Source organism: Tachypleus tridentatus, chromosome 10, assembly GCF_004210375.1.
Source record: "Tachypleus tridentatus isolate NWPU-2018 chromosome 10, ASM421037v1, whole genome shotgun sequence".
NCBI classification, from domain to species: domain Eukaryota; kingdom Metazoa; phylum Arthropoda; class Merostomata; order Xiphosura; family Limulidae; genus Tachypleus; species Tachypleus tridentatus.
The window spans coordinates 99853135-99880715 of NC_134834.1; the positions used below are offsets into that span (position 1 = coordinate 99853135).

Here is a 27581-nt window from a genome sequence, read left to right on the forward strand (position 1 = left end):
GAAGGAGGTGGTGTCTGCCAGAACTGTGAACACAACACAGAGGGAATTAACTGTAACCGCTGCAAACCAGGGTTTTTCAGGCCTTACAACAAAGCACTGAATGCTACAGATGTCTGCCAATGTGAGTAAACATTATGAATTCTGTAAGTGGTGGTGATATTTATGGTAATAAAACATATTGGTACTGACAAGTACCACCAGTATAAGAGGTTACCTGTTGAGATGAAGCTAGCTAACCATAATGACAAAATTTAATGAAAATATGGCCATACTGTACTTCAGTATTACAAAATATAGTGATGATCACTTTGGTTCAGAAGGTACTTCATACTGTACAAATCAATAGTAACTCAAGACTTAGAAATCATTATTTGATGTTAAAGACTTCCTCAATGCTCACAATAACAGTAAACCCTGAAACTAGCAAAATGAATAATGTTTTATTTAATAATGTGTTAATATATAATACCAAATGACAAAATGATGTAAGAAGGTTGGTTTATTCAGGTTTACTTTATCTTGTTTTAACCATATGTAAACTGGCTCTTGTGTTAAATATAGCATTTGCTTCTTATTTTGAAGATTTGTTGCAACAACAGACAGACAACTTTAGTTTCTTAATATTTTGTTATGAAATTTCAACAAGTAATGGTAAGTACTATCTCTAGGGTATTCGGGGAAGGTGATTTTGTAAGTAATGGTAGATGCTATCTCTAGGGTATTTGGGAAGGGGTGATTTTGTTATTAAAGAAACTGAAATGATGGTAGTGTAGAAAAGCCAATTCTGAAATTGTAACTACTTGATAACAAGGGTAATACCATAAACATAAACTTGCCTTTTCAGCCATGGGAATGCTATAATGTGAGGGTGGATCCCACTATTCATTAGTAAAAGAGTAGCCAAAGAGTTGGTGGTGGGTGGTGACGACTAGCTGCCTTCCTTCTAGTTTTATACTGCTATGTTGTTATGGGTCGTGCAGATAGCCCTGGTGTATCTTTGCATGAAATTAAAAACAAACAAAATGTCAAAGCTGTGAATTCAAAATATTTTTTCATAAAACAAATTTTAAAACAAACTAAAAAGTTACTTCTAGAAGAACTATTATGACTATAGCTGTAAAAACATTGCTCCAAAGGCTAGAGTGCTATTTGATTAGAGTAGCCCAGAAGATGGTGGTGGATAGTGTTAACTGGCTTTTTTTTTTCACTAGTCTATCACTTCAAGGTTAAGGGTGGCAAACTGACATGGATGATCCTCAAGAAGCTTAGTGTCAAATTTAAATGAACAGCACCTCACAACCAGTGAGGTCTCATTTTTGTAACATTCACCCTATATTTTCATGCATGTGATTGTTATCAAGAGAAGAAAAAATTCAATTAATACTGATTTTAAAATTTGAAACATTGTTCTTCTCAATTCAAGCTATGTTAAAAACACACCAAGAGCCTATTATTTTAGTATCTTAGACTAGACAGGTGCAGGTAGTTCTGGCTATAATAAAGTGAGTACTTAGACATTGTAATTAGTATTGTGTAGTCCTAAGAAAATTGTAGAAATGTTGGCAGTGTTGATTATGTATGCATATTTTTAACAGTTTTTGGATGTGTTTGTTAATTTAGAAGTATCAGTACTGTACTTTTTCACTTTTGCCACTATTACAATGTATGTGTGGTTTCTTATCATGTAGTGTGTCACTGTGATTTGACCTTTTCTACGGGAAATTGTGCTGATGGTAATGGTCAGTGTGAATGTCGACCTGAGTTTCTTCCCCCTTATTGTGACCAGTGTAACATTGGCTATTATGGATATCCCCAGTGTCGACCTTGTGACTGTAATGTTAATGGAACAGAAGAGAATGTTTGTGAAGTTGGAGGTGGCCAGTGCCCATGTAAGCCAAATTACACTGGCAAAAACTGTAACAAGTGTGCACGAGGATATTATGGCTTTCCTGATTGCCTATGTAAGTGTAAAATTTAGCTAGATTTGAAATGTAATCATTTTCAGTGAAGTTTGTAGAATAGACAACAGATACCTGATGATGGCCACACAAATGATTCAAAACGTTGTAACAAATTAAACAAAAAATACAAATAAACAATCCAAAAGCTGTACCTCAGGGCATTTATTTAAAGTAAATGGAAGTTGATAAGAAATTAAAAACAGGTTTTAGGACAACGTATGATTACAATAAAAAAAAGTAGACAACAAAAACAAATTATGATATGCTGATTTGTGTTTTGGAAAATTCTTTATTTACTCAGTAACAAATATTTTTTAAAGAGGTTAAAATGGGCTGTTAAACAGCTTCAAATACAACACCATCTTGAGATCAAGTATAAGACAAGGTAAATCAAGTTCAGTATGTCAGTAACAGTTATAATATCTATTTATTGAAGTTCTGTTGTTAGTATTAGTTGATATTTTTAGAGAGTAATTATATATTTTTATTATTTTTGTAAATTAACAATATATTTTAAAATGTTCTTTCTCTTGTTCTTGCACTGGATGGAATGTATAAACATCCATCTTAATGGTGGCTAGATTCAAGGTTCGTGTTAGTTTTACTAATGTTTGCTGCAATTATTTTTTCTGCTTTGCCTTTCAGCATGTGACTGCAATGGTATTGGTGCAATTAGTTCAGAATGTGACGTGGAAACAGGACAGTGCTCCTGCCGTACTAACTATGGTGGAAGACAATGTTCTACATGTGATGTTGGATTTTATAACTATCCATTGTGTCAGTGTGAGTATCTTGTTGACTGTATTCTCACATCTGTAACCTAACTGTTCTAATCTTCTTGGGATAATTAATCAAGACTCAGACCACTCCATTTGTATTATGTCATTAACTCATGATAGAGGGTGCTATTGGAACAAAGAGGACATTGAAAAGTTAAGCTCTAGGAGATTTTTTTAAAAGTTATTTAATGTTTATATGATAATTTGTAGTAATTTGGGTTAAATAACACAATAATAACTAGATACAGTAATTTTGATAAATAAAAGAAAAATGGTCATAGTTTTAAACTTTTTTAACAGGCTCAATACATGTAAGGGTACTTTAGGTATAATTCAACTTACTGGTAAATCGTAAAATTCAAAATATTAAAACTATTGTACTGTCTCATGGAGCTATAATTTATATCCATTAGTTTAAATGTAGCCTGTGGTTATAGATAGGTTATGACATAAATCAGGCTAAATATATTTTTTTGTTAACATTACTTATACATTAAAGACTAGTTATTGTCACTTTCTATTTCTAAGTTATATATTATTAAAGATAAATTTTATTATTTTTTCGTGAAGACAATTAATGATAAAAAATAATATAATTGGTTCATAAACGTTAGGCTTAGCAGTATATGTTGACAATAGGCTACTACTCTATTGGTGTCTGATATTAAGTAGTTATTTTCAGGCTATGAGTATAAATACAATGGTTAAGACTAGGGTGGGAGTTAAGCATTCACAATCTGTTAGGTATAATGAGTGGGTTTTATTTGTGAATTTTGGAGTGACACATACTTTTAAGGAAGCTGGTATGAAGATGTACAATTTGTATCTAGTGTTTGTAGGTTGGAGGCTATCATAAGTAAAGTAGAGGCAACAGATAAAGAGAAGGATAGACTGTGGGAAATGGTAGCAGGATGAGCTAAACTTTACATGTAAGGGATACATCAGTTAACAATGACTTTCAGGGAGTTAGAAAGAATAATATTAGAGTAAGAAGTAGTGAATTTAATTATAATGATCCCATTATGCTGAACAACTTGTTTCAGCCTTGTATAGTTGAGGAACTGTTAGAGAGAAGGAAAACAACAGGATTAGAGAAGGATGTGAATAATAGGGAGGTTATATTTATAGGTGGCTCCTTAATAAGACATGGATAGAATAGTCTGTGGGATGTGAATAATAGGGAGGTTATATTTATAGGTGGCTCCTTGATAAGACATGGATAGAATAGTCTGTGGGATGTGAATAATAGGGAGGTTATATTTATAGGTGGCTCCTTAATAAGACATGGATAGAATAGTCTGTGGGATGTGAATAATAGGGAGGTTATATTTATAGGTGGCTCCTTAATAAGACATGGATAGAATAGTCTGTGGGATGTAAATAATAGGGAGGTTATATTTATAGGTGGCTCCTTAATAAGACATGGATAGAATAGTCTGTGGGATGTAAATAATAGGAGGTTATATTTATAGGTGGCTCCTTAATAAGACATGTCTGTGATAGAATAGTCTGTGGGTTATATTTATAGGTGGCTAATAATGGGGAAGTTATATTTATAGGTATAGGTGCTCCTTAATAAGACATGGATAGAATAGTCTGTGAGATGTGAATAATAGGGAGGTTATATTTATAGGTGGCTCCTTAATAAGACATGGATAGAATAGTCTGTGGGATGTGAATAATAGGGAGGTTATATTTATAGGTGGCTCCTTAATAAGACATGGATAGAATAGTCTGTGGGATGTGAATAATAGGGAGGTTATATTTACAGGTGGCTCCTTAATAAGACATGGATAGAATAGTCTGTGGGGTAAATAGGGTGAAACGAATCAGATTATGCTACCCAGGGGCACAGATGGATGAGAAAACTGATAAGCAGGAGATATGATAAAGAGAGCTAGCAGAGACAGAATTTAGGGGCTCATGATGTAGGGAAAGGTATGCCAGAGAAGCTAATTAATAAGTTACATTTTGTTCAAACTGAGGATATGAAAAATAATGGCAAGGAGATTGAATCCCTTTGGGTTTGTATTAGTGGATATAAAGGAAAATACTTTTAGTGGGAATTTTTACAGGCCACCAAATGATACTGATGAAATTTTACATTGAAATTAAGATTTCAGCTCTTAATGAAGTCATAATTATGTGTGACTTTTATTTGAGACATAGAGAGTAGGAAATGTTGGAGGCAAACTTTGGGGGAGAAAGGTTTTGGGAATCTGTTTAAGATGGCATTGTTTATCAGTTGGTCAAGGAACCTACCAGAAATAATAGATTTATTGTTAATTTTAAATATAGAAATTATCAAGAGGATGGAAATGGGGTAACATGTGGGTTGAAGTGTTCATTGCCTTATTAGGTTCAATGTTTTGTTACATATGGGGATGAGGAATAATGATATTTTGGTTACAAATTTTAAAAAAGCAAATTTTGAAGGAATGTAATTAGAATTATGTGTTATGAATTGGACAGCTGGATTGTTTGGAGACAATGATCAGATGTGGAAAATGTTTCATATATATATTTTTAAATATTCAAGGTACAAATATTCATTGTGAAAAGGAAAAGGCAGCTGCAAGTAAAATAAGAAAGGCTCACAAAGAGATAAAATTAAAGAAACGTATTATAATGTTAAGAAATGTAAATTGCCTGGTATTATAGAAGACCAAGAAAACTGAAGAAATAGGTAATTAAGACATCAAAAAAGATGTATGAGTTAAGGTTGTCTTAAAATCTAAAAATTGACACTAAGGATTTCTTTAAATATATTCAGAGTGAATAAAATTTCAGATGGGGGGGTAGGACCCTTGATGGTTATTACTTATGAATATTTAAATAGTATTCCATGTTATGTCTTGGCATGTCATCTGTAAGTGCTGAGTTTTAACATGTTGAAACATTACCTGAAATTCATACTGTAACCCTTAACAGACTTACGTATAAAAATTGTATAGCATTTCACCTTACCTGTGATGTTCTGGAGAATCAAATCGAAAAAAGATTGTCATTGTGTGTGTGTAATGTAGCTAAACCTTTATGGTAATAGAATAAGTACTTCTTTAAAAATAAAACTGACTTCAACAATAACTTTAGTAAACAAAGAGAGATTACTCTGTTTAAATGAAGGTTATACTGTTAAGTGTATTAAGACAGATATATTTAGGTAGAAGCAAAAGTACCTACCCACAGTGATGGGAAACGTTTATGTCAATCTACCAATTTAAATTATTTCATGGAGTTTAAAAAGGTCAATTATGTTACAGTCTTGGTTTCATTCAGAGCCAAAGCTACTTATAACACCCTTGTGAAAAGTAATTGTTGAGTATTTCATTCATGCTCAGAACCACTCAAGAATAACACATGGTAAATCTACATTGTTATTCTTTAGGTTACATGATATTTTGAAATGTAATGATATTGTGATTAATTCCTAACAGCTTAGTGTATAATATCCTGTTTATGGGATAAAATTTGTGGTCAACATTATTCATATTTGTTTTACTGTCATTTCAAAAGTGAATGTTGTGTTTTGCCTGCATGTACAGTTTTGTGAACGGAAGGGAAACAAACACTTGGACAGACACCATGGTTTGTAATAGGTATAATTTAGTATCATAGTAGAGCTATCTGCCATGTTTATATAGAATTTTATATTATTTTCTGTTGATGTAATGATTATTAACTGTTCTTTTCTGTTGACAGCATGTTCCTGTTGATGTAATGATTGTTAACTTCTGTTGACAGTATGGCCCTGTTGATGTAATGATTATAAACTGTTTTCTTCCATTGACAGTATGTTCTTGTTAATGTAGTGATTATTAACTTCTGTTCACAGTATGTTCCTGTTGATGTAGTGATTGTTATCTGTTCTGTTCACAGTATGTTCCTGTTGATGTAGTTATTATTGATTGTCCAGTTGATGGTATGTTCCTGTTGATGTAGTGATTATTAGCTGTTCCATTCACACTGTGTTGCTGTTAATAAAATTATTGTTAACTGTTCAGTTGATGGTATGTTCCCACTAATGTAATGATCATAAACTGTTCTGTTGACAGTATGTTCTTCTATTGTAGTGATTGTTATTTCTTCTGTTCTGTTGATAGTATGCTCCTGTGATCCTATTGGGAGTACAGAAGATATTTGTAACCAGACAACAGGTGAATGTCTGTGTCACTCAGGGTTTGGATTGCCACGATGTGACATTTGTGCTCCAGGTTACTTTGGATTTCCAGATTGTATTGGTATGATTTTTATGATTTTGTAAAGTTAAAGTATTATATTTACATGCAAAAATCATTAAATATTTTAAACTGATGATTATATATACATATATATATATTATTTGTCTTGACATTGAACGTTTTAAACAGTTGATGTTATCTATAACTCAACTGAATGTGGTAGATACTGAAATATAGTAAGTGAAAGGTTAATAGGTTACCAGTTTTATATAGATGTTTCACAGAACTGCTCTTAAGGAATTAGTAGCTGATTGTAATTTTTCTACATATTGTATTTATTTCACTGATGTAAATATTTTCTTTTTGTAGGATTATTATCTGTTAAATTATTTGAAAGTTCTAAATTTGCTATACCATTATGGATTGTGTGTGTTTTTCATAGGTCATTTTAACTTTGCTCTTTATTTGTACAAAGCATGTTCTTAGCAATAGTTGTGATTGTGGTAGACACCTTTAAGTCTTTATGGGTTGTTGTCATTTAATGTATTATTTTATAAGCTGACAAAGACATTTAAATATCACAAACTTGAACGTTATAAATAATTTGTATGAGTTTTGTAATAGATAAGCAAAAATGTTACTAATTTTTTCTACCATAGTATTGTGCTTCCTATACCAAGCATGAAATATTATTTAATTTTTGGGCTTCATTTTACTTTTCTGGGGAGAACCCTAGGGTAGAAGTATCATAAATCAATTTGCCCAATTGTTTTGAGTGCTTACACTTTTTGTATTATTACTCCAAGTTGGTATACATGGTGTACACTATTGCTGATGTCCAGGGAAATGCTAGTGCTCAACAAATTGTAAATAGTTCATTTGGGAGTGCTGTTACCTTTCAAAAGATGACCTTAACCATACATTTTAGACTACTAATGCACAGTAAATCAGTAGGGAAAGCTATAGGACAAATGCCATATCTGACACTCATGGTTTCTTTTGGTTGTGTAAAATATAAGATGAATTATATACATTGATTAGCTTATCAGTCTGACTAGTTGACAGTGTAAAAAGTGATTCAGTTAAGAAGTTTTGACCCCCCTGGAGAGATGACAGCCAATATAGCTTCTTATAATATAACGTTTGTTACTTTGTGTGATGACCTTGTGTGTGTCATTTTCTAACATACCCTTTGAACTTGTAACTACATGGATTATTCTAATGAGATAATGTAAAAATTAATTAGTAGTTTTACAAGTGCTAAAGCTGTTTATTACTATTTTCAGAATGTGGCTGTGACCAACAAGGGTCAGTTAGTTCCATCTGTGATTCTACAGGTAAATGTCAGTGTCTGGTGAACTTCAGTGGAAAGAAATGTGACCAGTGTGCTCCTGGGTATTACAAATATCCTGAATGTTTAGGTGAGTTGACTTGTAATGTACTGCTAGATGGTATAGCTATCCATAGAATCTGAGATAATCTTCAAACTACTAATCAGTAGATTCAACTACTTTACAGTTTTACACAGATTTCTAGAATTACTATGCATGTTCCTGTTAATATACAAACCTGTAACGTATATATAGATGTTGTGAGTTAAAACCTGTAACGTGTATATATAGGTCTTGTTAGTTAAAAACCAGCAAAATGTATATATAGGTCTTGTCAGTTAAAAACCTGCAACATGTATATATAACTCTTGTTATTTAAAATCCTGCAACATGTATATGTAGGTCTTGTCAGTTAAAAACCTGCAACATGTATATATAGGTCTTGTTAGTTAAAAACCTGCAACATGTATATATAGATCTTGTTATTTAAACACCTGCAACATGTATATATAGATCTTGTTAGTTAAAAACCTGCAACATGTATATATAGGTTTTGTTAGTTAAAAACCCACAACATGTATATATAGATCTTGTTAGTTAAAAACCTGCAACATGTATATATAGGTCTTGTTAGTTAAAAACCTGCAACATGTATATATTGGTCTTGTTAGTTAAAATCCTGCAACATGTATATATAGGTCTTGTCAGTTAAAAACCTGCAACATGTATATATAGATCTTGTTAGTTAAAAATCTGCAACATGTATATATAGGTCTTGTTAGTTAAAATCCTGCAACATGTGTATGTAGGTCTTGTCAGTTAAAAACCTGCAACATGTATATATAGGTCTTGTTAGTTAAAAACCTGCAACATGTATATATAGGTCTTGTTAGTTAAAAACCTGCAACATGTATATATAGGTTTTGTTAGTTAAAAACCTGTGAAGAGTATATATAGGTTTTGTTAGTTAAAAATCAGTAACACATACATATAGTTCTTGTTAGTTAAAAACCTGTAATATGTATATATATATGGTTCCATTATGGAACTGTTTTATTCTCATTAATGTATTCATTTAGTATGTGTGTATCAATTATTGATTGTTATTAATGTATTTATTTAGTATGTGTGTATCAATTATTGATTGTTATTAATGTATTTATTTAGTATGTGTGTATCAATTATTGATTGTTATTAATGTATTTATTTAGTATGTGTGTATCAATTATTGATTGTTATTAATGTATTTATTTAGTATGTGTGTATCAATTATTGATTGTTATTAATGTATTTATTTAGTATGTGTGTATCAATGATTGATTGTTATTAATGTATTTATTTAGTATGTGTGTATCAATGATTGATTGTTATTAATGTATTTATTTAGTATGTGTGTGTCAATTATTGATTGTTATTAATGTATTTATTTAGTATGTGTGTATCAATTATTGATTGTTATTAATGTATTTATTTAGTATGTGTGTATCAATTATTGATTGTTATTAATGTATTTATTTAGTATGTGTGTATCAATTATTGATTGTTATTAATGTATTTATTTAGTATGTGTGTATCAATGATTGATTGTTATTAATGTATTTATTTAGTATGTGTGTATCAATGATTGATTGTTATTAATGTATTTATTTAGTATGTGTGTATCAATGATTGGTTGTTATTAATGTATTTATTTAGTAAGTGTGTGTCAATGATTAATTGTTATTAATGTATTTATTTAGTATGTGTGTATCAATGATTGATTGTTATTAATGTATTTATTTAGTATGTGTGTGTCAATGATTGATTGTTATTAATGTATTTATTTAGTATGTGTGTGTCAATGATTGATTGTTATTAATGTATTTATTTAGTATGCGTGTATCAATGATTGGTTGTTATTAATGTATTTATTTATTATGCGTGTATCAATAATTGATTGTTATTAATGTATTTATTTAGTATGTGCGTATCATTGATTGATTGTTATTAATGTATTTATTTAGTAAGTGTGTGTCAATGAGTGATTGTTATTAATGTATTTATTTAGTATGTGTGTATCATTGATTGATTGTTATTAATGTATTTATTTAGTATGTGTGTATCAATGGTTGATTGTTATTAATGTGTTTATTTAGTATGTGTGTATCAATGGTTGATTGTTATTAATGTATTTATTTAGTATGTGCGTATCATTGATTGATTGTTATTAATGTATTTATTTAGTATGTGTCAATGATTGATTGTTATTAATGTATTTATTTAGTATGTGGGTGTCAATGATTGATTGTTATTAATGTATTTATTTAGTAAGTGTGTATCAATGATTGATTGTTATTAATGTATTTATTTAGCATGTGTGTATGAATGATTAATTGTTATTAATGTATTTATTTAGTATGTGCGTATCATTGATTGATTGTTATTAATGTATTTATTTAGTATGTGTCAATGATTGATTGTTATTAATGTATTTATTTAGTATGTGTCAATGATTGATTGTTATTAATGTATTTATTTAGTATGTGTGTATCAATGATTGATTGTTATTAATGTATTTATTTAGTATGTGTGTATCAATGATTGATTGTTATTAATGTATTTATTTAGTATGTGTGTATCAATGATTGATTGTTATTAATGTATTTATTTGGTATGTGTGTATCAATGATTGATTGTTATTAATGTATTTATTTAGTATGTGTGTGTCAATGATTGATTGTTACTAATGTATTTATTTAGTATGTGGGTGTCAATGATTGATTGTTATTAATGTATTTATTTAGTATGTGTGTATCAATGATTGATTGTTATTAATGTATTTATTTAGTAAGTGTGTATCAGTGTGTCAATGACATTACATGCATGTTATTAATTTCTTCTTTTTAAGTAAGTGAATATTTTTCTTCTCTTAAAGCCTGTAACTGTGACGTGGCTGGGTCTCAAGGGGTTTCTTGTAAAGATGATGGCCAATGTTTTTGTCGATCAAATTTTGATGGTGAAAAGTGTGGACAATGTAGGGAGGGATTTTATAACTATCCTCGCTGTGAAGGTAAGACATCTTACCATTATCTACAATCTATTTAATATACACTGTAGAACAGTTGTTAAGGTGAGACAACTTGTCATTATCTCCAGTCTACTTACTATATTATGTAGAACAGCTGTTGTTGTTAAGGTAAGATACTTTACCAATATCTCCAACCTACGTAATATACTGTCTAGAACAGCTGTTGTTGTTAAGGTAAGATACTTTACCAATATCTCCAACCTACGTAATATACTGTCTAGAACAGCTGTTGTTGTTAAGGTAAGATACTTTACCAATATCTCCAACCTACGTAATATACTGTCTAGAACAGCTGTTGTTGTTAAGGTGAGACATGTTACCAATATCTCCAACCTACGTAATATACTGTCTAGAACAGCTGTTGTTGTTAAGGTAAGATACTTTACCAATATCTCCAACCTACGTAATATACTGTCTAGAACAGCTGTTGTTGTTAAGGTAAGATACTTTACCAATATCTCCAACCTACGTAATATACTGTCTAGAACAGCTGTTGTTGTTAAGGTAAGATACTTTACCAATATCTCCAACCTACGTAATATACTGTCTAGAACAGCTGTTGTTGTTAAGGTAAGATACTTTACCAATATCTCCAACCTACGTAATATACTGTCTAGAACAGCTGTTGTTGTTAAGGTAAGATACTTTACCAATATCTCCAACCTACGTAATATACTGTCTAGAACAGCTGTTGTTGTTAAGGTAAGATACTTTACCAATATCTCCAACCTACGTAATATACTGTCTAGAACAGCTGTTGTTGTTAAGGTAAGATACTTTACCAATATCTCCAACCTACGTAATATACTGTCTAGAACAGCTGTTGTTGTTAAGGTAAGATACTTTACCAATATCTCCAACCTACGTAATATACTGTCTAGAACAGCTGTTGTTGTTAAGGTGAGATACTTTACCAATATCTCCAACCTCACGTAATATACTGTCTAGAACAGCTGTTGTTGTTAAGGTAAGATACTTTACCAATATCTCCAACCTACGTAATATACTGTCTAGAACAGCTGTTGTTGTTAAGGTGAGATACTTTACCAATATCTCCAACCTACATAATATACTGTCTAGAACAGCTGTTGTTGTTAAGGTAAGATACTTTACCAATATCTCCAACCTACGTAATATACTGTCTAGAACAGCTGTTGTTGTTAAGGTAAGATACTTTACCAATATCTCCAACCTACGTAATATACTGTCTAGAACAGCTGTTGTTGTTAAGGTGAGATACTTTACCAATATCTCCAACCTACATAATATACTGTCTAGAACAGCTGTTGTTGTTTAGGTGAGATACTTTACCAATATCTCCAACCTACGTAATATACTGTCTAGAACAGTTGTTGTTGTTAAGGTAAGATACTTTACCAATATCTCCAACCTACGTAATATACTGTCTAGAACAGCTGTTGTTGTTAAGGTGAGACATGTTACCAGTATCAATAATCTATTGTATAATGTATATATAGAATTATTTTGTGGGAAGATAATACATTTTAACAATATCAATAGTCTTTCATATGTTCTGTACAGAGAATTATTTGGTATGAAGATAATACATTTTAACAGTATCAATAGTCTTTCATATGTTCTGTACAGAGAATTATTTGGTATGAAGATAATACATTTTAACAGTATCAATAGTCTTTCATATGTTCTGTACAGAGAATTATTTGGTATGAAGATAATACATTTTAACAGTATCAATAGTCTTTCATATGTTCTGTACAGAGAATTATTTTGTGGGAAGATAATACATTTTAACAGTATCAATAGTCTTTCATATGTTCTGTACAGAGAATTATTTGGTATGAAGATAATACATTTTAACAGTATCAATAGTCTTTCATATGTTCTGTACAGAGAATTATTTGGTATGAAGATAATACATTTTAACAGTATCAATAGTCTTTCATATGTTCTGTACAGAGAATTATTTGGTATGAAGATAATACATTTTAACAGTATCAATAGTCTTTCATATGTTCTGTACAGAGAATTATTTGGTATGAAGATAATACATTTTAACAGTATCAATAGTCTTTCATATGTTCTGTACAGAGAATTATTTGGTATGAAGATAATACATTTTAACAGTATCAATAGTCTTTCATATGTTCTGTACAGAGAATTATTTGGTATGAAGATAATACATTTTAACAATATCAATAGTCTTTCATATGTTCTGTACAGAGAATTATTTGGTATGAAGATAATACATTTTAACAGTATCAATAGTCTTTCATATGTTCTGTACAGAGAATTATTTGGTATGAAGGTAATACATTTTACTAGTATCCTTAACACTATGTAACACAAATTTTATTCCTGGATAGTATGTGTTATTTCTTAATTGCTTATGTTGTAAAAGTACAGAAAATGGCCATTATTCCCTTCAAACTTTGCTTTTGTGACCTGGATAATGAAATTTAGAAATTTACCTATTTTCTATGTAAAAACTGGCAAATTTGCACACATTCATTTACATAAGGTCTGAGTAAAACAACATATGAATTAAGATTTACATGTATTTATACTGAAGTTATACAAAAATGTTTAGAAGTAAGTAGTTTTTCGAGATGACTGCTTTCTCTCTGGCGGAATGGGTACAGGGTGCTCAGGGGAGTGTGGCATTGGGATGATGGATGATTGAAGGTTCGGATACATGGTAGCAGATGCATTTTTGCCAGCCCAACATTTAGAATGGCCCACCATGTAGAAGTAGCAATTGTTTGAGTGGTCAGTGAGGTCACACCAAATTCTTAGAATAGTGAACTTCATGGCTCTCTTTTCCCCTCTGTACCATTCTGCAAAAGAGCAAAATAAAATTGTTATTATGAAGAATAAATTTATTTCATCCACAACTAATGTGTAAGAGGTTCATGCAAAATATTTTATATGTGATATTTTTTCTATACTATTTGATATTAAAAGATATTTAAAGTTTAAAAGGTCTAGAATTTGTACATATAAAATCTTACTTTTCAAACAAGCAAAAATTGTCCGTCTTACCTTCTAGAGTTTTTTTGCAGTGCTTGCAGGTAAAATGAGGTGCCCAGGGTTTGTCTTGATTCCCAACAGGCATGCCAAAATATGCCTTGTAGGCTTCACACATTTTAGCAGATACTGTGACAGAGTACTTTTTCACTCTTGTCTTGATAAATTGGCCACATAATAGCAGAATGTATCTGGAGAATGCTTGCAGCTTCTTGATACCATCTCTGATAAAATCAGATAGGTCTATTGTTCACTTAGGCAGCTAGAACTAAACTGAAGTGGTGAGTGGTGAGCCCCTGTATATATATTACTATGGAAAGTTCTAGAAAATTCTAGAAGGTTCTTGAAAATTCTCGTAAGTTATACAACATTCTAGAAAGTTTTTGAAAATTCTTGTCAGTTTGAGAAAATCCTCTATCAGCTACTCAAAACTGAATCTATCTGGAATGTTCTGGAAAATGGGTAAATTTGAAAATTTCATTACCGACGTCACAAAACAAAGTTTGAAGAGAAAAATAGGTCTTTTCCATTTACTTTAGGCACAAGCAATAGGAAAATAATGCTTTCTGCTCAGGAACAAGAAATAGTAAAAATTTTGTTAGATAGTGTAATCTACCTACTTTATATAATAGTTTTTGTTTTCAAGGTAAAAGATTTACCATTATCTCTAATTTACTTAACATTCTATGTATAACTGTGTTTATTGTGAAGATAAGACATTTTATAGTGGATAACTAATCTGGACTTGAATAACAATTTGATAATCAAAATATCTTTTGTTTTGAATCACTTTCCTCCTTGCATAGAGTAATGTGTATAATTCCTTTTCTGTTATGTTGTCTTGAGATCTCCACAAGGTGAAAGTATCATAATATTTCAGTCTTCAACTGTTATCAAGCTAATGATGATCACAGTAGTTTTGTGTGTTTTTAATGTCAAACCTATCTGTATCAGTTTTTCTTACAATTCTTGACAGTCTTATGCTTAAACTATTAAAATTTTCTCAATAAACGGTTTTTTTTCCTGCTCTAGAATGTAACAGTGACCAAGCAGGAGGATTGACAACATTTGTTAACCTTGTTAATAGTCATTCCTTAACTGTTTTCTTGGTTAGAATACAACTGTAATCCAAGTGTAGTGTGACAACATTTGTTAACCTTGTTAATAGTCATTCCTTAACTGCTTTCTGGTTTAGAATGCAGCTGTAATCCAAGTGTAATGTGACAACATTTGTTAACCTCGTTAATAGTCATTCCTTAACTGTTTTCTTGGTTAGAATACAACTGTAATCCAAGTGTAGTGTGACAACATTTATTAACCTTGTTAATAGTTATTCCTTAACTGCTTTCTGGTTTAGAATGCAACTGTAATCCAAGTGTAGTGTGACAAAATTTGTTAACCTTGTTAATAGTCATTCCTTAACTGCTTTCTGGTTTAGAATGCAACTGTAATCCAAGTGTAGTGTGACAACATTTGTTAACCTTGTTAATAGTCATTCCTTAACTGTTTTCTTGGTTACAATACAACTGTAATTCAAGTGTAGTGTGACAACATTTGTTAACCTTGTTAATAGTCACTCCTTAACTGTTTTCTTGGTTAGAATACAACTGTAATCCAAGTGTAATGTGACAACATTTGTTAACCTTGTTAATAGTCATTCGTTAACTGCTTTCTGGTTTAGAATGCAACTGTAATCCAAGTGCAATGTGACAACATTTCTTAACCTTGTTAATAGTCATTCCTTAGCTGTTTTCTTGGTTAGAATACAACTGTAATCCAAGTGTAGTGTGACAACATTTATTAACCTTGTTAATAGTTATTCCTTAACTGCTTTCTGGTTTAGAATACAACTGTAATCCAAGTGTAATGTGACAACATTTGTTAACTTTGTTAATAGTTATTCCTTAACTGCTTTCTTGGTTAGAATACAACTGTAATCCAAGTGTCGTGTGACAACATTTATTAACCTTGTTAATAGTTATTCCTTAACTGTTTTCTGGTTTAGAATGCAACTGTAATCCAAGTGCAATGTGACAACATTTATTAACCTTGTTAATAGTTATTTCTTAACTGTTTTCTTGTTTAGAATGCAACTGTAATCCAAGTGTAGTGTGACAACATTTGTTAACCTTGTTAATAGTCATTCCTTAACTGTTTTCTTGGTTAAAATACAACTGTAATCCAAGTGTAGTGTGACAACATTTGTTAACCTTGTTAATAGTCATTCCTTAACTGTTTTCTTGGTTACAATACAACTGTAATCCAAGTGTAATGTCACAACATTTGTTAACCTTGTTAATAGTCATTCCTTAACTGCTTTCTGGTTTAGAATGCAACTGTAATCCAAGTGTAGTGTGACAACATTTGTTAACCTTGTTAATAGTCATTCCTTAACTGCTTTCTGGTTTAGAATACAACTGTAATCCAAGTGTAGTGTGACAACATTTGTTAACCTTGTTAATAGTCATTCCTTAACTGTTTTCTTGGTTAGAATACAACTGTAATCCAAGTGTAGTGTGACAACATTTGTTAATTTTGTTAATAGTCATTCCTTAACTGCTTTCTTGATTAGAATGCAACTGTAATCCAAGTGCAATGTGACAACATTTGTTAACCTTGTTAATAGTCATTCCTTAACTGTTTTCTTGGTTAAAATACAACTGTAATCCAAGTGTTGTGTGACAACATTTATTAACCTTGTTAATAATTATTCCTTAACTGTTTTCTGGTTTAGAATGCAACTGTAATACCAGTGTAATGTGACAACATTTGTTAACCTTGTTAATAGTTATTCCTTAACTTCTTTCTTGGTTAGAATGCAACTGTAATCCAAGTGTAATGTGACAACATTTGTTAACCTTGTTAATAGTCATTCCTTAACTGTTTTCTTGGTTAAAATACAACTGTAATCCAAGTGTAATCTGACAACATTTGTTAACCTTGTTAATAGTCATTCCTTAACTGCTTTCTTAGTTAGAATACAACTGTAATCCCAGTGTGGTGTGACAACATTTGTTAACTTTGTTAATAGTTATTCCTTAACTGCTTTCTTGGTTAGAATACAACTGTAATCCAAGTGTCGTGTGACAACATTTATTAACCTTGTTAATAGTTATTCCTTAACTGTTTTCTGGTTTAGAATGCAACTGTAATCCAAGTGCAATGTGACAACATTTATTAACCTTGTTAATAGTTATTTCTTAACTGTTTTCTTGTTTAGAATGCAACTGTAATCCAAGTGTAGTGTGACAACATTTGTTAACCTTGTTAATAGTCATTCCTTAACTGTTTTCTTGGTTACAATACAACTGTAATCCAAGTGTAATGTCACAACATTTGTTAACCTTGTTAATAGTCATTCCTTAACTGCTTTCTGGTTTAGAATGCAACTGTAATCCAAGTGTAGTGTGACAACATTTGTTAACCTTGTTAATAGTCATTCCTTAACTGCTTTCTGGTTTAGAATACAACTGTAATCCAAGTGTAGTGTGACAACATTTGTTAACCTTGTTAATAGTCATTCCTTAACTGTTTTCTTGGTTAGAATACAACTGTAATCCAAGTGTAGTGTGACAACATTTGTTAATTTTGTTAATAGTCATTCCTTAACTGCTTTCTTGATTAGAATGCAACTGTAATCCAAGTGCAATGTGACAACATTTGTTAACCTTGTTAATAGTCATTCCTTAACTGTTTTCTTGGTTAAAATACAACTGTAATCCAAGTGTTGTGTGACAACATTTATTAACCTTGTTAATAATTATTCCTTAACTGTTTTCTGGTTTAGAATGCAACTGTAATACCAGTGTAATGTGACAACATTTGTTAACCTTGTTAATAGTTATTCCTTAACTTCTTTCTTGGTTAGAATGCAACTGTAATCCAAGTGTAATGTGACAACATTTGTTAACCTTGTTAATAGTCATTCCTTAACTGTTTTCTTGGTTAAAATACAACTGTAATCCAAGTGTAATCTGACAACATTTGTTAACCTTGTTAATAGTCATTCCTTAACTGCTTTCTTAGTTAGAATACAACTGTAATCCCAGTGTGGTGTGACAACATTTGTTAACTTTGTTAATAGTTATTCCTTAACTGCTTTCTGGTTTAGAATACAACTGTAATCCAAGTGTAGTGTGACAACATTTGTTAACCTTGTTAATAGTCATTCCTTAACTGCTTTCTGGTTTAGAATGCAACTGTAATCCAGCAGGAGTATTAGCAACATTTGGTGGTTGTGGAAGTCTGACTAGTGGAGAGTTATGTGAATGTAAAGAACGTGTCACAGGTAGGATCTGTGACACGTGTCGACCTCTGTTCTGGAACTTGCAAGCAGGGAATCCAGTGGGTTGTGAAGGTGTGTTTCCTGCATCCTTTGAATAAGTGTGTTTACTTCACTTCTGTAATTTCTCTATTTAAAAGTTATTTATCAACACTGAGACAGCTTTTCTTGGTTGAACATTAAAACAATCCCTATTGATTTATATATATTTAATTATAAAGTCATTGTAGTTTTTAAAACATCCAAGTTAAAAGATGGTATTAATCTTAACAAAATTAATTAATTAATCCTTCAGTGAACTTAAGACATTTAGTTAACAAGTTTGTATTAGTAAGTTCTTTTAAGAGTTAATTGTTCTGTGTGTAGATGTGTGTTCAGTATGTCACGAACAACTTGATAAAATTATCACATTTAGTCAATATGGTATTCCTTGCCCATAACTTCATTTAATAGAAAGGATTCAGAGAAGGACTACTTAGATGATACCTAGGATGAAAATCTTATCATGTGAAGATAGGTTATTATTTCTGAACTTGTTTTCTCTTCTATAAAGAAAAGTTAGAGGGAATTTGATTGAGGCATTTAAGCTTGTTTGTTGTAGTTAAGCACAAAGTTACAGAATGGGCTATTTGTGTCCTGCCAACCATTGGTATCGAAACCCAATTTCTAGCATGAAAACTCACAAATATATTACTGTATCACTGGGAGGTGAGGTGTTTAAGATTGTAAATGGAATTGATTGTTCTGGTGTGTCATCTCTTTTCATACTTAATGGTGAGAATGTTAGGATTGGGGGACACAAATATAAATTTTGGCAGGATAGGAACATCTTCAGCTAGGACAGTTTTATTTTTTTTAACAAGGTAGTTGGCTAATAGAATGGTTTTCTTTCAGACGTGGTGGATGCAGATAATTTAAAGGAGTTTAAGGGAAAGCTTGATAAATATTTCAATAATAAGGGCTAACTTTGAGTTGTGTCTTTAATGGTATAGTTTAATTTAATGAATGGGGCAGCATAGATAGACCAAAAGGTCTCTTGGTGTTCTTTAATTTTATGTTATGTTATGTTATATTTTACTCATGAATTACTTACATTTAGTATTAACTGACTGCTAGCATGTAACATCAAAAGTTAAAAAATAAATGTTTTTTGGTATCTGTCATAATGGATAGAAAGATAGTGGTGGAGTTATTATTGCTAGCAATGGTTTTGGTTTTGATCAAAATATTACACTCATTTGTAATAATTTGTCATTTGGTTTCAGAGTGTGACTGCTATGGACCTGGTACTATTGGAGGCATCAACTTATGTGATGGAGTTAGTGGGCAGTGTATGTGTAAACCCAACGTTATTTCTCGTCAGTGTCAGGAATGTAAGGATGGAAGTTACCGTTTGGAGGAAGATAACCTTTTTGGATGTCAAGGTAATCAAAGCTCGGTATAGGTTTGGAGGAACATAGCTGTCACAACATGTGATTTGATATCATATCAATGTTGAGATTGTTATATGGTATAAAATTAAAATTATGTGAAATTATGCACCATAAAATTATTTATTATGCAGAAAAATAAGTATTAACCATTTATTATGTATTACTTATAATGTAACAGGAGTATTAACCATTGATTATGTGTTACTTATAATGTAACAGGATTTTTAGTGGGTTTTATTGAATCTTTTGTAACTAATAGATTTATGGTAAAAAATAGTTAGGAGTTTTCTAAAGGTATTTCCAAACTGTTTTTGATGGATCTGCCTCTATTACTAGTTTATACATTGAGTCTGTATATATACAAATTTAGTGCTAAAGGAACTAAAAAGCGAAGTAATGATTTCAGTTTTCATAATTATGATGTTATAAGAGGCATAAAAACCCTTTTTTATTGAATTAATATAATTTTTTATCAACATATCTAATTTATTTTTTCAATGACTGTCATTGGGAACAGTTTGGTGGAGTGTCTGTGGGTTCAAGGTTCATACCAAGTTTAGCTAATTGATTTTAAACTTATTAACAAATAATGTGATTAGAAACTTGTCTTGACCAGTTTAAACCTTCATAATACAGGAGATATGTTGATGACATATTTTAATAATCTACTATTCATGAATAAATTATTTGAATAGTCAACATAACAATATTCAGTTGACAAGATAAGAACCAACTGTAAACACTTAACCCTGTTTTAGACACCAAGATAGTTAACTTAGGAAAATGTTTTGAGACTGAATGTAACCATTAACCAACAGATAGTCATATACTGGACAATATTTTCATTCTATTGGATTCTAGAGTTTTGAATTGAAAAAGAACATCATTTATAATTTCATTCATTGGGCTTAAAGTAGGTTCCTTTTCTGGATTTCACAAAGAAGTGAAAAACATAAAGGTTTTTTTTACAGTTGATTGATAGTATTACTAAGAAATATTTAAAAGACTGTGAAGTTAGACTTATGACTAAAAACTTCAGCATTTTAGAAAGTGCTGTCATTGAAAAGATTCCCTGCACAAAAGATGGATGGTAATCCTGAGTTGAACATAAACCTTATGGTTTCCTCATTACAATCCTTATTAATGGAGATCCTGAGTTGAACATAAACCATATGGTTTCCTCATTACAATCCTTATTAATGGTGATCCTGAGTTGAACATAAACCATATGGTTTCCTCATTACAATCCTTATTAATGGTGATCCTGAGTTGAACATAAACCATATGGTTTCCTCATTACAATCCTTATTAATTCTTCTCTTGAGAATAAGTTGTTATTTTAAGCAATGTTTATACGTTTTTTGCTACTTATGAGACAAATTCTGTCAAGTTACATACTTGATAGGTTTGTTACTACTTCTGTGCTGTAAATCCTTTCTTCTTAAACAGTGTTGTGATGTTGTTTTATCTTAGAATAACAGTAATATTATATTATAGACCCTCCAATATTCATATATTGTTTTTTTTTTACAGATTGCCAGTGTGACATTGGAGGTTCAGAAAATAATGTGTGTGATAAAAAAACTGGAAAGTGTGCTTGTCGTCCTCGGATCAGTGGTCGACGTTGTGACAAACCACTACAAACCCATTATTTCCCTAGTCTTCATCAGTTGCAGTATGAACTTGAAGATGGACGAACCCCATCAGACACTCCAGTTAGGTTTGGTTATGACCAGTCACAATTTGGAGATTACTCCTGGAGGGGATATGCTATCTTTTCAGACATTCAGAAGGAAATTCTGTTACGTATATATGTTGAAAAGTCTAATCTGTATCATGTTTTATTTCGTTACCATAATTTTGGTGGAGAGAACATATATGGGTTTGTGAAGTTCACACCAGAAGCTTCTGGAGGTAAGATTATATTTTAACAATTCGTCTGGATCCTTGTAACATTTGTTGGTGTATAAACTGATCTATGTGTATTAATGTAGTAAATATATATCACTATATAAACGAAAGTGGATTATCGTTTAGTGTACAAAATATCCAATATTATAATCATCATAATACACTACAATGGTGTTTTGGAAGTATGGAATATAACGTGTGTCAATTTTTATGTATGGGCTGGATTTTTAGGATAAATTTCAATAGTAAACAAACATAACAAAGTCCATTTGTTTTAAAATAATGTATTAAAACAAGCCAAATGAATACATAAAAGTTAGTTAGGGCAGTTGTATCCAGTGCTTTAAGTAATTGTCTATTTTTCATCATAGTCTATATAGGCTTGCTTGTTCAGTTATTGTAAACCAGTTCTTATCAACCTTTTCCAATATCGTTCATCCAACAAGTTTTTCACAACAGTTCACTAATGTAAGTTCAGAACACGTAATAAAATGTAAAATTCTTTATTTTCACATAAATATACATCATACTACAACTAGAATAAATAATAATAGCTAATGATTTCCTTATTGTTAAACAGGTTATTCAATTGATAATATTCATTTACCCTGTTATTGACCCTATCATTCACCCTGAATTTGATCTCATTAAACCCTAGATGAACCATTCACTCAATTGAAAAGCACTGGTTTACAACACATTTAGATGAGACAAATTATCCTTAATTGGTGGTTATCAAATTTGTATCCTTAGATTTAAGTAATTGTTTCTTTTTCATTAAAATTCCATACAGGTTAGTTCATTTGCTATAGAACACAATTTGACAAGAGAAATTATTTTGTGTATACTCTGCTACTACAATATAGTTTGTGATAATTTCACTTTAGATATTGCCAATGTATGGTTGAAATCTTAATCATACAGTCTAGATCTAACTATCTGTTTAACTGACTAACTTGAACTACATTTTGGACACATATTTATAGTCCAGTAGAGGTCTATAACATTCCACACACAATGAGAAAAACTTAAAAGGTTCCAGTAACATGACATATTAATACAACAACCTCAAATTCACAACAGCTGAGCTATATAATGTATGATTTGTACACAGTTACGTAAACAAAACTGCATTAAACGATTTCTTCAGTGAATAACTAAATTTAACACTATTGCTATGCTACTTAACCTATCTAAATCATAACACACATATTAATTGAAACAGTCATGTGTATCTAACACCTTGCTAGCATGTGATTTGCAGTTTTGGTTTAGTTATAACACAGAATAGTAATTCTTCAGTGGACAAAATAACCTTCTCAACTACAGATCAGAGTAATATATATGCAAAACCGGCTCGTTTGGGTTGAGAAAATATTTTACATAGAAGAGCAAACAACGTTTTGACCTTCTTCGGTCATCGTGAACCTAACCTATTTGTTAACTAGAAAATGACCTAAGAATGTTGAAATGTTGTTCTGTACTTTATTGTAATTAAAGTTTTAACACCAATACCAGCCATCTTTCTGTACTTTATTGTAATTAAAGTTTTAACACCAATACCAGCCATCTTTCTGTACTTTATTATAATTAAAGTTTTAACACCAATACCAGCCATCTTTCTGTACTTTATTGTAATTAAAGTTTTAACACCAATATCAGCCATCTTTCTGTACTTTATTGTAATTAAAGTTTTAACACCAATACCAGCCATCTTTCTGTACTTTATTGTAATTAAAGTTTTAACACCAATATCAGCCATCTTTCTGTACTTTATTGTAATTAAAGTTTTAACACCAATACCAGCCATCTTTCTGTACTTTATTATAATTAAAGTTTTAACACCAATACCAGCCATCTTTCTGTACTTTATTGTAATTAAAGTTTTAACACCAATACCAGCCATCTTTCTGTACTTTATTATAATTAAAGTTTTAACACCAATATCAGCCATCTTTCTGTACTTTATTGTAATTAAAGTTTTAACACCAATACCAGCCATCTTTCTGTACTTTATTGTAATTAAAGTTTTAACACCAATACCAGCCATCTTTCTGTACTTTATTATAATTAAAGTTTTAACACCAATACCAGCCATCTTTCTGTACTTTATTGTAATTAAAGTTTTAACACCAATACCAGCCATCTTTCTGTACTTTATTGTAATTAAAGTTTTAACACCAATACCAGCCATCTTTCTGTACTTTATTATAATTAAAGTTTTAACACCAATACCAGCCATCTTTCTGTACTTTATTGTAATTAAAGTTTTAACACCAATACCAGCCATCTTTCTGTACTTTATTGTAATTAAAGTTTTAACACCAATACCAGCCATCTTTCTGTACTTTATTGTAATTAAAGTTTTAACACCAATACCAGCCATCTTTCTGTACTTTATTGTAATTAAAGTTTTAACACCAATACCAGCCATCTTTTGAATACATTTTTACTTCAAGTGGGCTTTTCATCATCATGTGTAGCATACTTTCATAATATAAAGCAGTGGATGGTAATAAAAGATTTCTAAATATTTTTGCATGACAGAGACAGAACAGAGTAGTGATGTTGTCTTCAAGTCCACTGATGAACCCAGGTTTGTCTTAGTTTCTGGTAAGCAGGGTCTTATTGCTTCACCATTTGTTTTGAATCCAGGCAGATGGACAGTATCCATTAAAGTTGAAAAACCTCTATTTGTGGTAAGTTACTCATCAGTGTACATGTCCACTAAGATAGAAAAAAAAAACCTTCTCTCTCTATGATAAGTTAGTTTTCATTGGACAGTGTCAACTAATGTAGAAAACTTTTCTATGGCTAGTGTTTTAACAACTCTATTTGAGTTTATTGAATCGTAGAACCTATTGGTTTGTGCCCACTACATATGTTTATTTATTGGGTGTATAGATTTGATTGTACATTTAGTTTGCTACAAATTAGAAATTATTTTCATTTTTTGAATTTTATAATACTTTTGAATAGCATATTAATTGCTAAGTTTTTTCTTAGTGTTTTTTTTTTTAAATGTTGTATCATTTGAATGTGTAGCAACATGCTGAAACATTATTTCATATCTTAAATTTTAATGTTTTTGTTATACAACTTACTCTGTAGCACATATAATAGTTTTCACTCTGGTACAGCAGTACATTTATGTTTATTATCCACACTTAACAGTTCTGCCAGAGTGAAAACTATGATAAAACATTATACTTGAATTTATCAACCACGCTCAGCAGTTCTGCATGTGTGAAAACTATGATAAAACAGTACAACTGTATTTATTAACCACAGGTGATAATTCTACCAGATGAAAGTTCATATGTATTTGTTCAAATTTCTTCTTCTACTTAAACTTATTCTGACTTTGTGTCTCCACTAAATTAAGAACATTTCTTTCATTGCTAGGATTATTTAGTACTACTACCTCAAGCATACTTTGAAGCAACACTGCTTCAAGAAGAAGTGAACATGCCATGCAAGATTGGCTCTACTTCAGGGCTTTGTCGTCATTTCCGATATCCCGGACTGACTCAAAAAAGCAACATTGTGAAGGGAGAGGCTGCTTATGTTGCAGTGGGAGACCAGAGAACTAAAGCTAAAATGTTTACTGAAGAGACTGTTCTTACTGTTAGTTTTATGATTTTTCTTCTATACATTACTGTTCAGTATCTGGTATATTTTCTCAGGAACAGTTTTACCTGATTGTATCACTTTAGAATATAACTATTCATTTATATCATCAAACAAACTCATTGCATAGCTTGCTTAATGAAACATATTTTAATAAACAATTACATTGGGTAACATAGGACATGTTTATGTGTAATCTATGTATCATGAGATAACTTCAGTTGTAAATTTGTAGTATGAAATAAGCTTAATTAATTATTATCAGCATATCATAGCATAATTTAAGTATAAACTACTTTATGATAGTATACATGTATTTTTGTGTATAAATGGGATTTTCATGAAAAATACTTGTAATAAGCTTTGTATGAAAGTATACATTTGTGTATTAACTAGATATATTTGCATTTAAATGTTTTAGAAGATGCTGAAGTTTACTTCATATAGTCATTATCCACTTGTTAATGTAAACAGGAACTTGGAACTGGTCCCATGGCATGGCTAAATAAAGATCAACTTTCTCTGAAGCTTGACTTGCAAATCAACAAACCTGGCAGACATGCTTTGGTAATCTTGTATCACACACCTGAAGGTGGAGAAACGACAAACTTGATGGTTGATGTGGCAACGGAAAATCAGATGGACAAAGGACGAGCTATTCTCTACGATTGTTCATATTCATTTGTTTGTAGGCAACCAGTTATTGACCGTATGGGAAAACTTGCAGTGTTTGACTTTGACTCAAACTATGCCAGTGTTACATTAGAGAAGGATAGGAATGATGGTTCAAACATTGCAATTGATGGTATTGTGGCAATACCACTGGAAGATTGGGAAGTGGACTATACCATTCCACAGTCACAGTGTGTGAGACAGGATGGGAAGTGTATGGAATCTCATTTTCCACTGTCTGTAGAAGCAACAAAGGTATTGTATCCATAGGAGTTTTTGTTTTGTTCAAGTTATCAGTTTATACATTTTAACTTAATCATACCAAAGTTTATAAAAGACAAGGTTCACAGTATGTTACAAAGTAGCTAGTCAGTAGAGGTTATCACTAAGAGTGGTTTTAAGTATTTTGGTGCTGTTAGTAAAAGTTGTCAATACCACCTTTGTCATTAATATATATATATGTATATATAAAACATTATGTGAAGACATTTTGCAACTTGTAGTAAACATTTACTTTAATAAGGCTATCTTTGTCATACTTTCAACTGTTTAAATTTAGAATAACATTATTTTTTCTAGTCTTTATATGAACTGCAAAGGCACACAATATTCTTTTAAGGTTTGGTTTTTGAATTTTGTATCTGCATTTATGATTAATATAAAAACTTTTAATGATTTTAACTACCTGATAAAGCTGGGCCTAGTTTCCACAAACACGAAGAATACAAGTGCAATTAACATTCCTCATAAATTATTAATTATATTTCATTTATTGTACTTAGCTTATAACACAGTGAATTACTCAATATAAGGAGTACAATATTTTGTATTTAAGAATCTTTAGTGTATACTGGAGTACTTAGAGATTTGGCAATAAAGTTAGATGGAAAATACCTTTATTTTCTAGTATTAATGAAGAAATAAAACATTTTATTTGCGACAATGTTTTGCTGCTCAAGAAAAACGCTGGCTGAAATAAAAAAAAATCTAACTTTATCGCTGTAAGGAATATATGACTTCAGTTGTAAAGTCTCAGGAAAAAACAGAATACCAGTTCTAACACCCAAACTCAAAATGTGTAAATTTGTAGGTAGGATAATTTGTTGTTTCTACAACTTTGATATGAAAGTTTCAGTTCCAGTATGAAAGGATTAAAAGGTTTATATTTTTCTTCTTCATTACTGAATAAAACCAACAAGGTTATGTTTTGGAAAGAAGCTTTATTTTGGGCATTAGAGATTTTTAGTTACTCAAACAGTGACTTGCAGAATGTTCCATAACATTGAAGGAAATCAGTTGAACTTTAGCTGTTATTATCAAACAGTGAC

At 30.9% G+C, this 27581-nt stretch overlaps 1 protein-coding gene across 1 annotated transcript in view; it reads left to right on the plus strand.

The window, feature by feature from the left end:
- LOC143228425 (laminin subunit alpha-like) overlaps window positions 1–27581 on the plus strand; it is a 189771-nt gene that overhangs the window by 52506 nt on the left and 109684 nt on the right. Inside the window, 12 exon segments of the mRNA XM_076459687.1 lie at window positions 1–121; window positions 1689–1961; window positions 2607–2744; window positions 6844–6981; window positions 8208–8342; window positions 11167–11301; window positions 18518–18682; window positions 19873–20031; window positions 21574–21954; window positions 24499–24650; window positions 25357–25578; window positions 26056–26508. Of these exon segments, the coding sequence (XP_076315802.1) occupies window positions 1–121; window positions 1689–1961; window positions 2607–2744; window positions 6844–6981; window positions 8208–8342; window positions 11167–11301; window positions 18518–18682; window positions 19873–20031; window positions 21574–21954; window positions 24499–24650; window positions 25357–25578; window positions 26056–26508 (2472 nt within the window).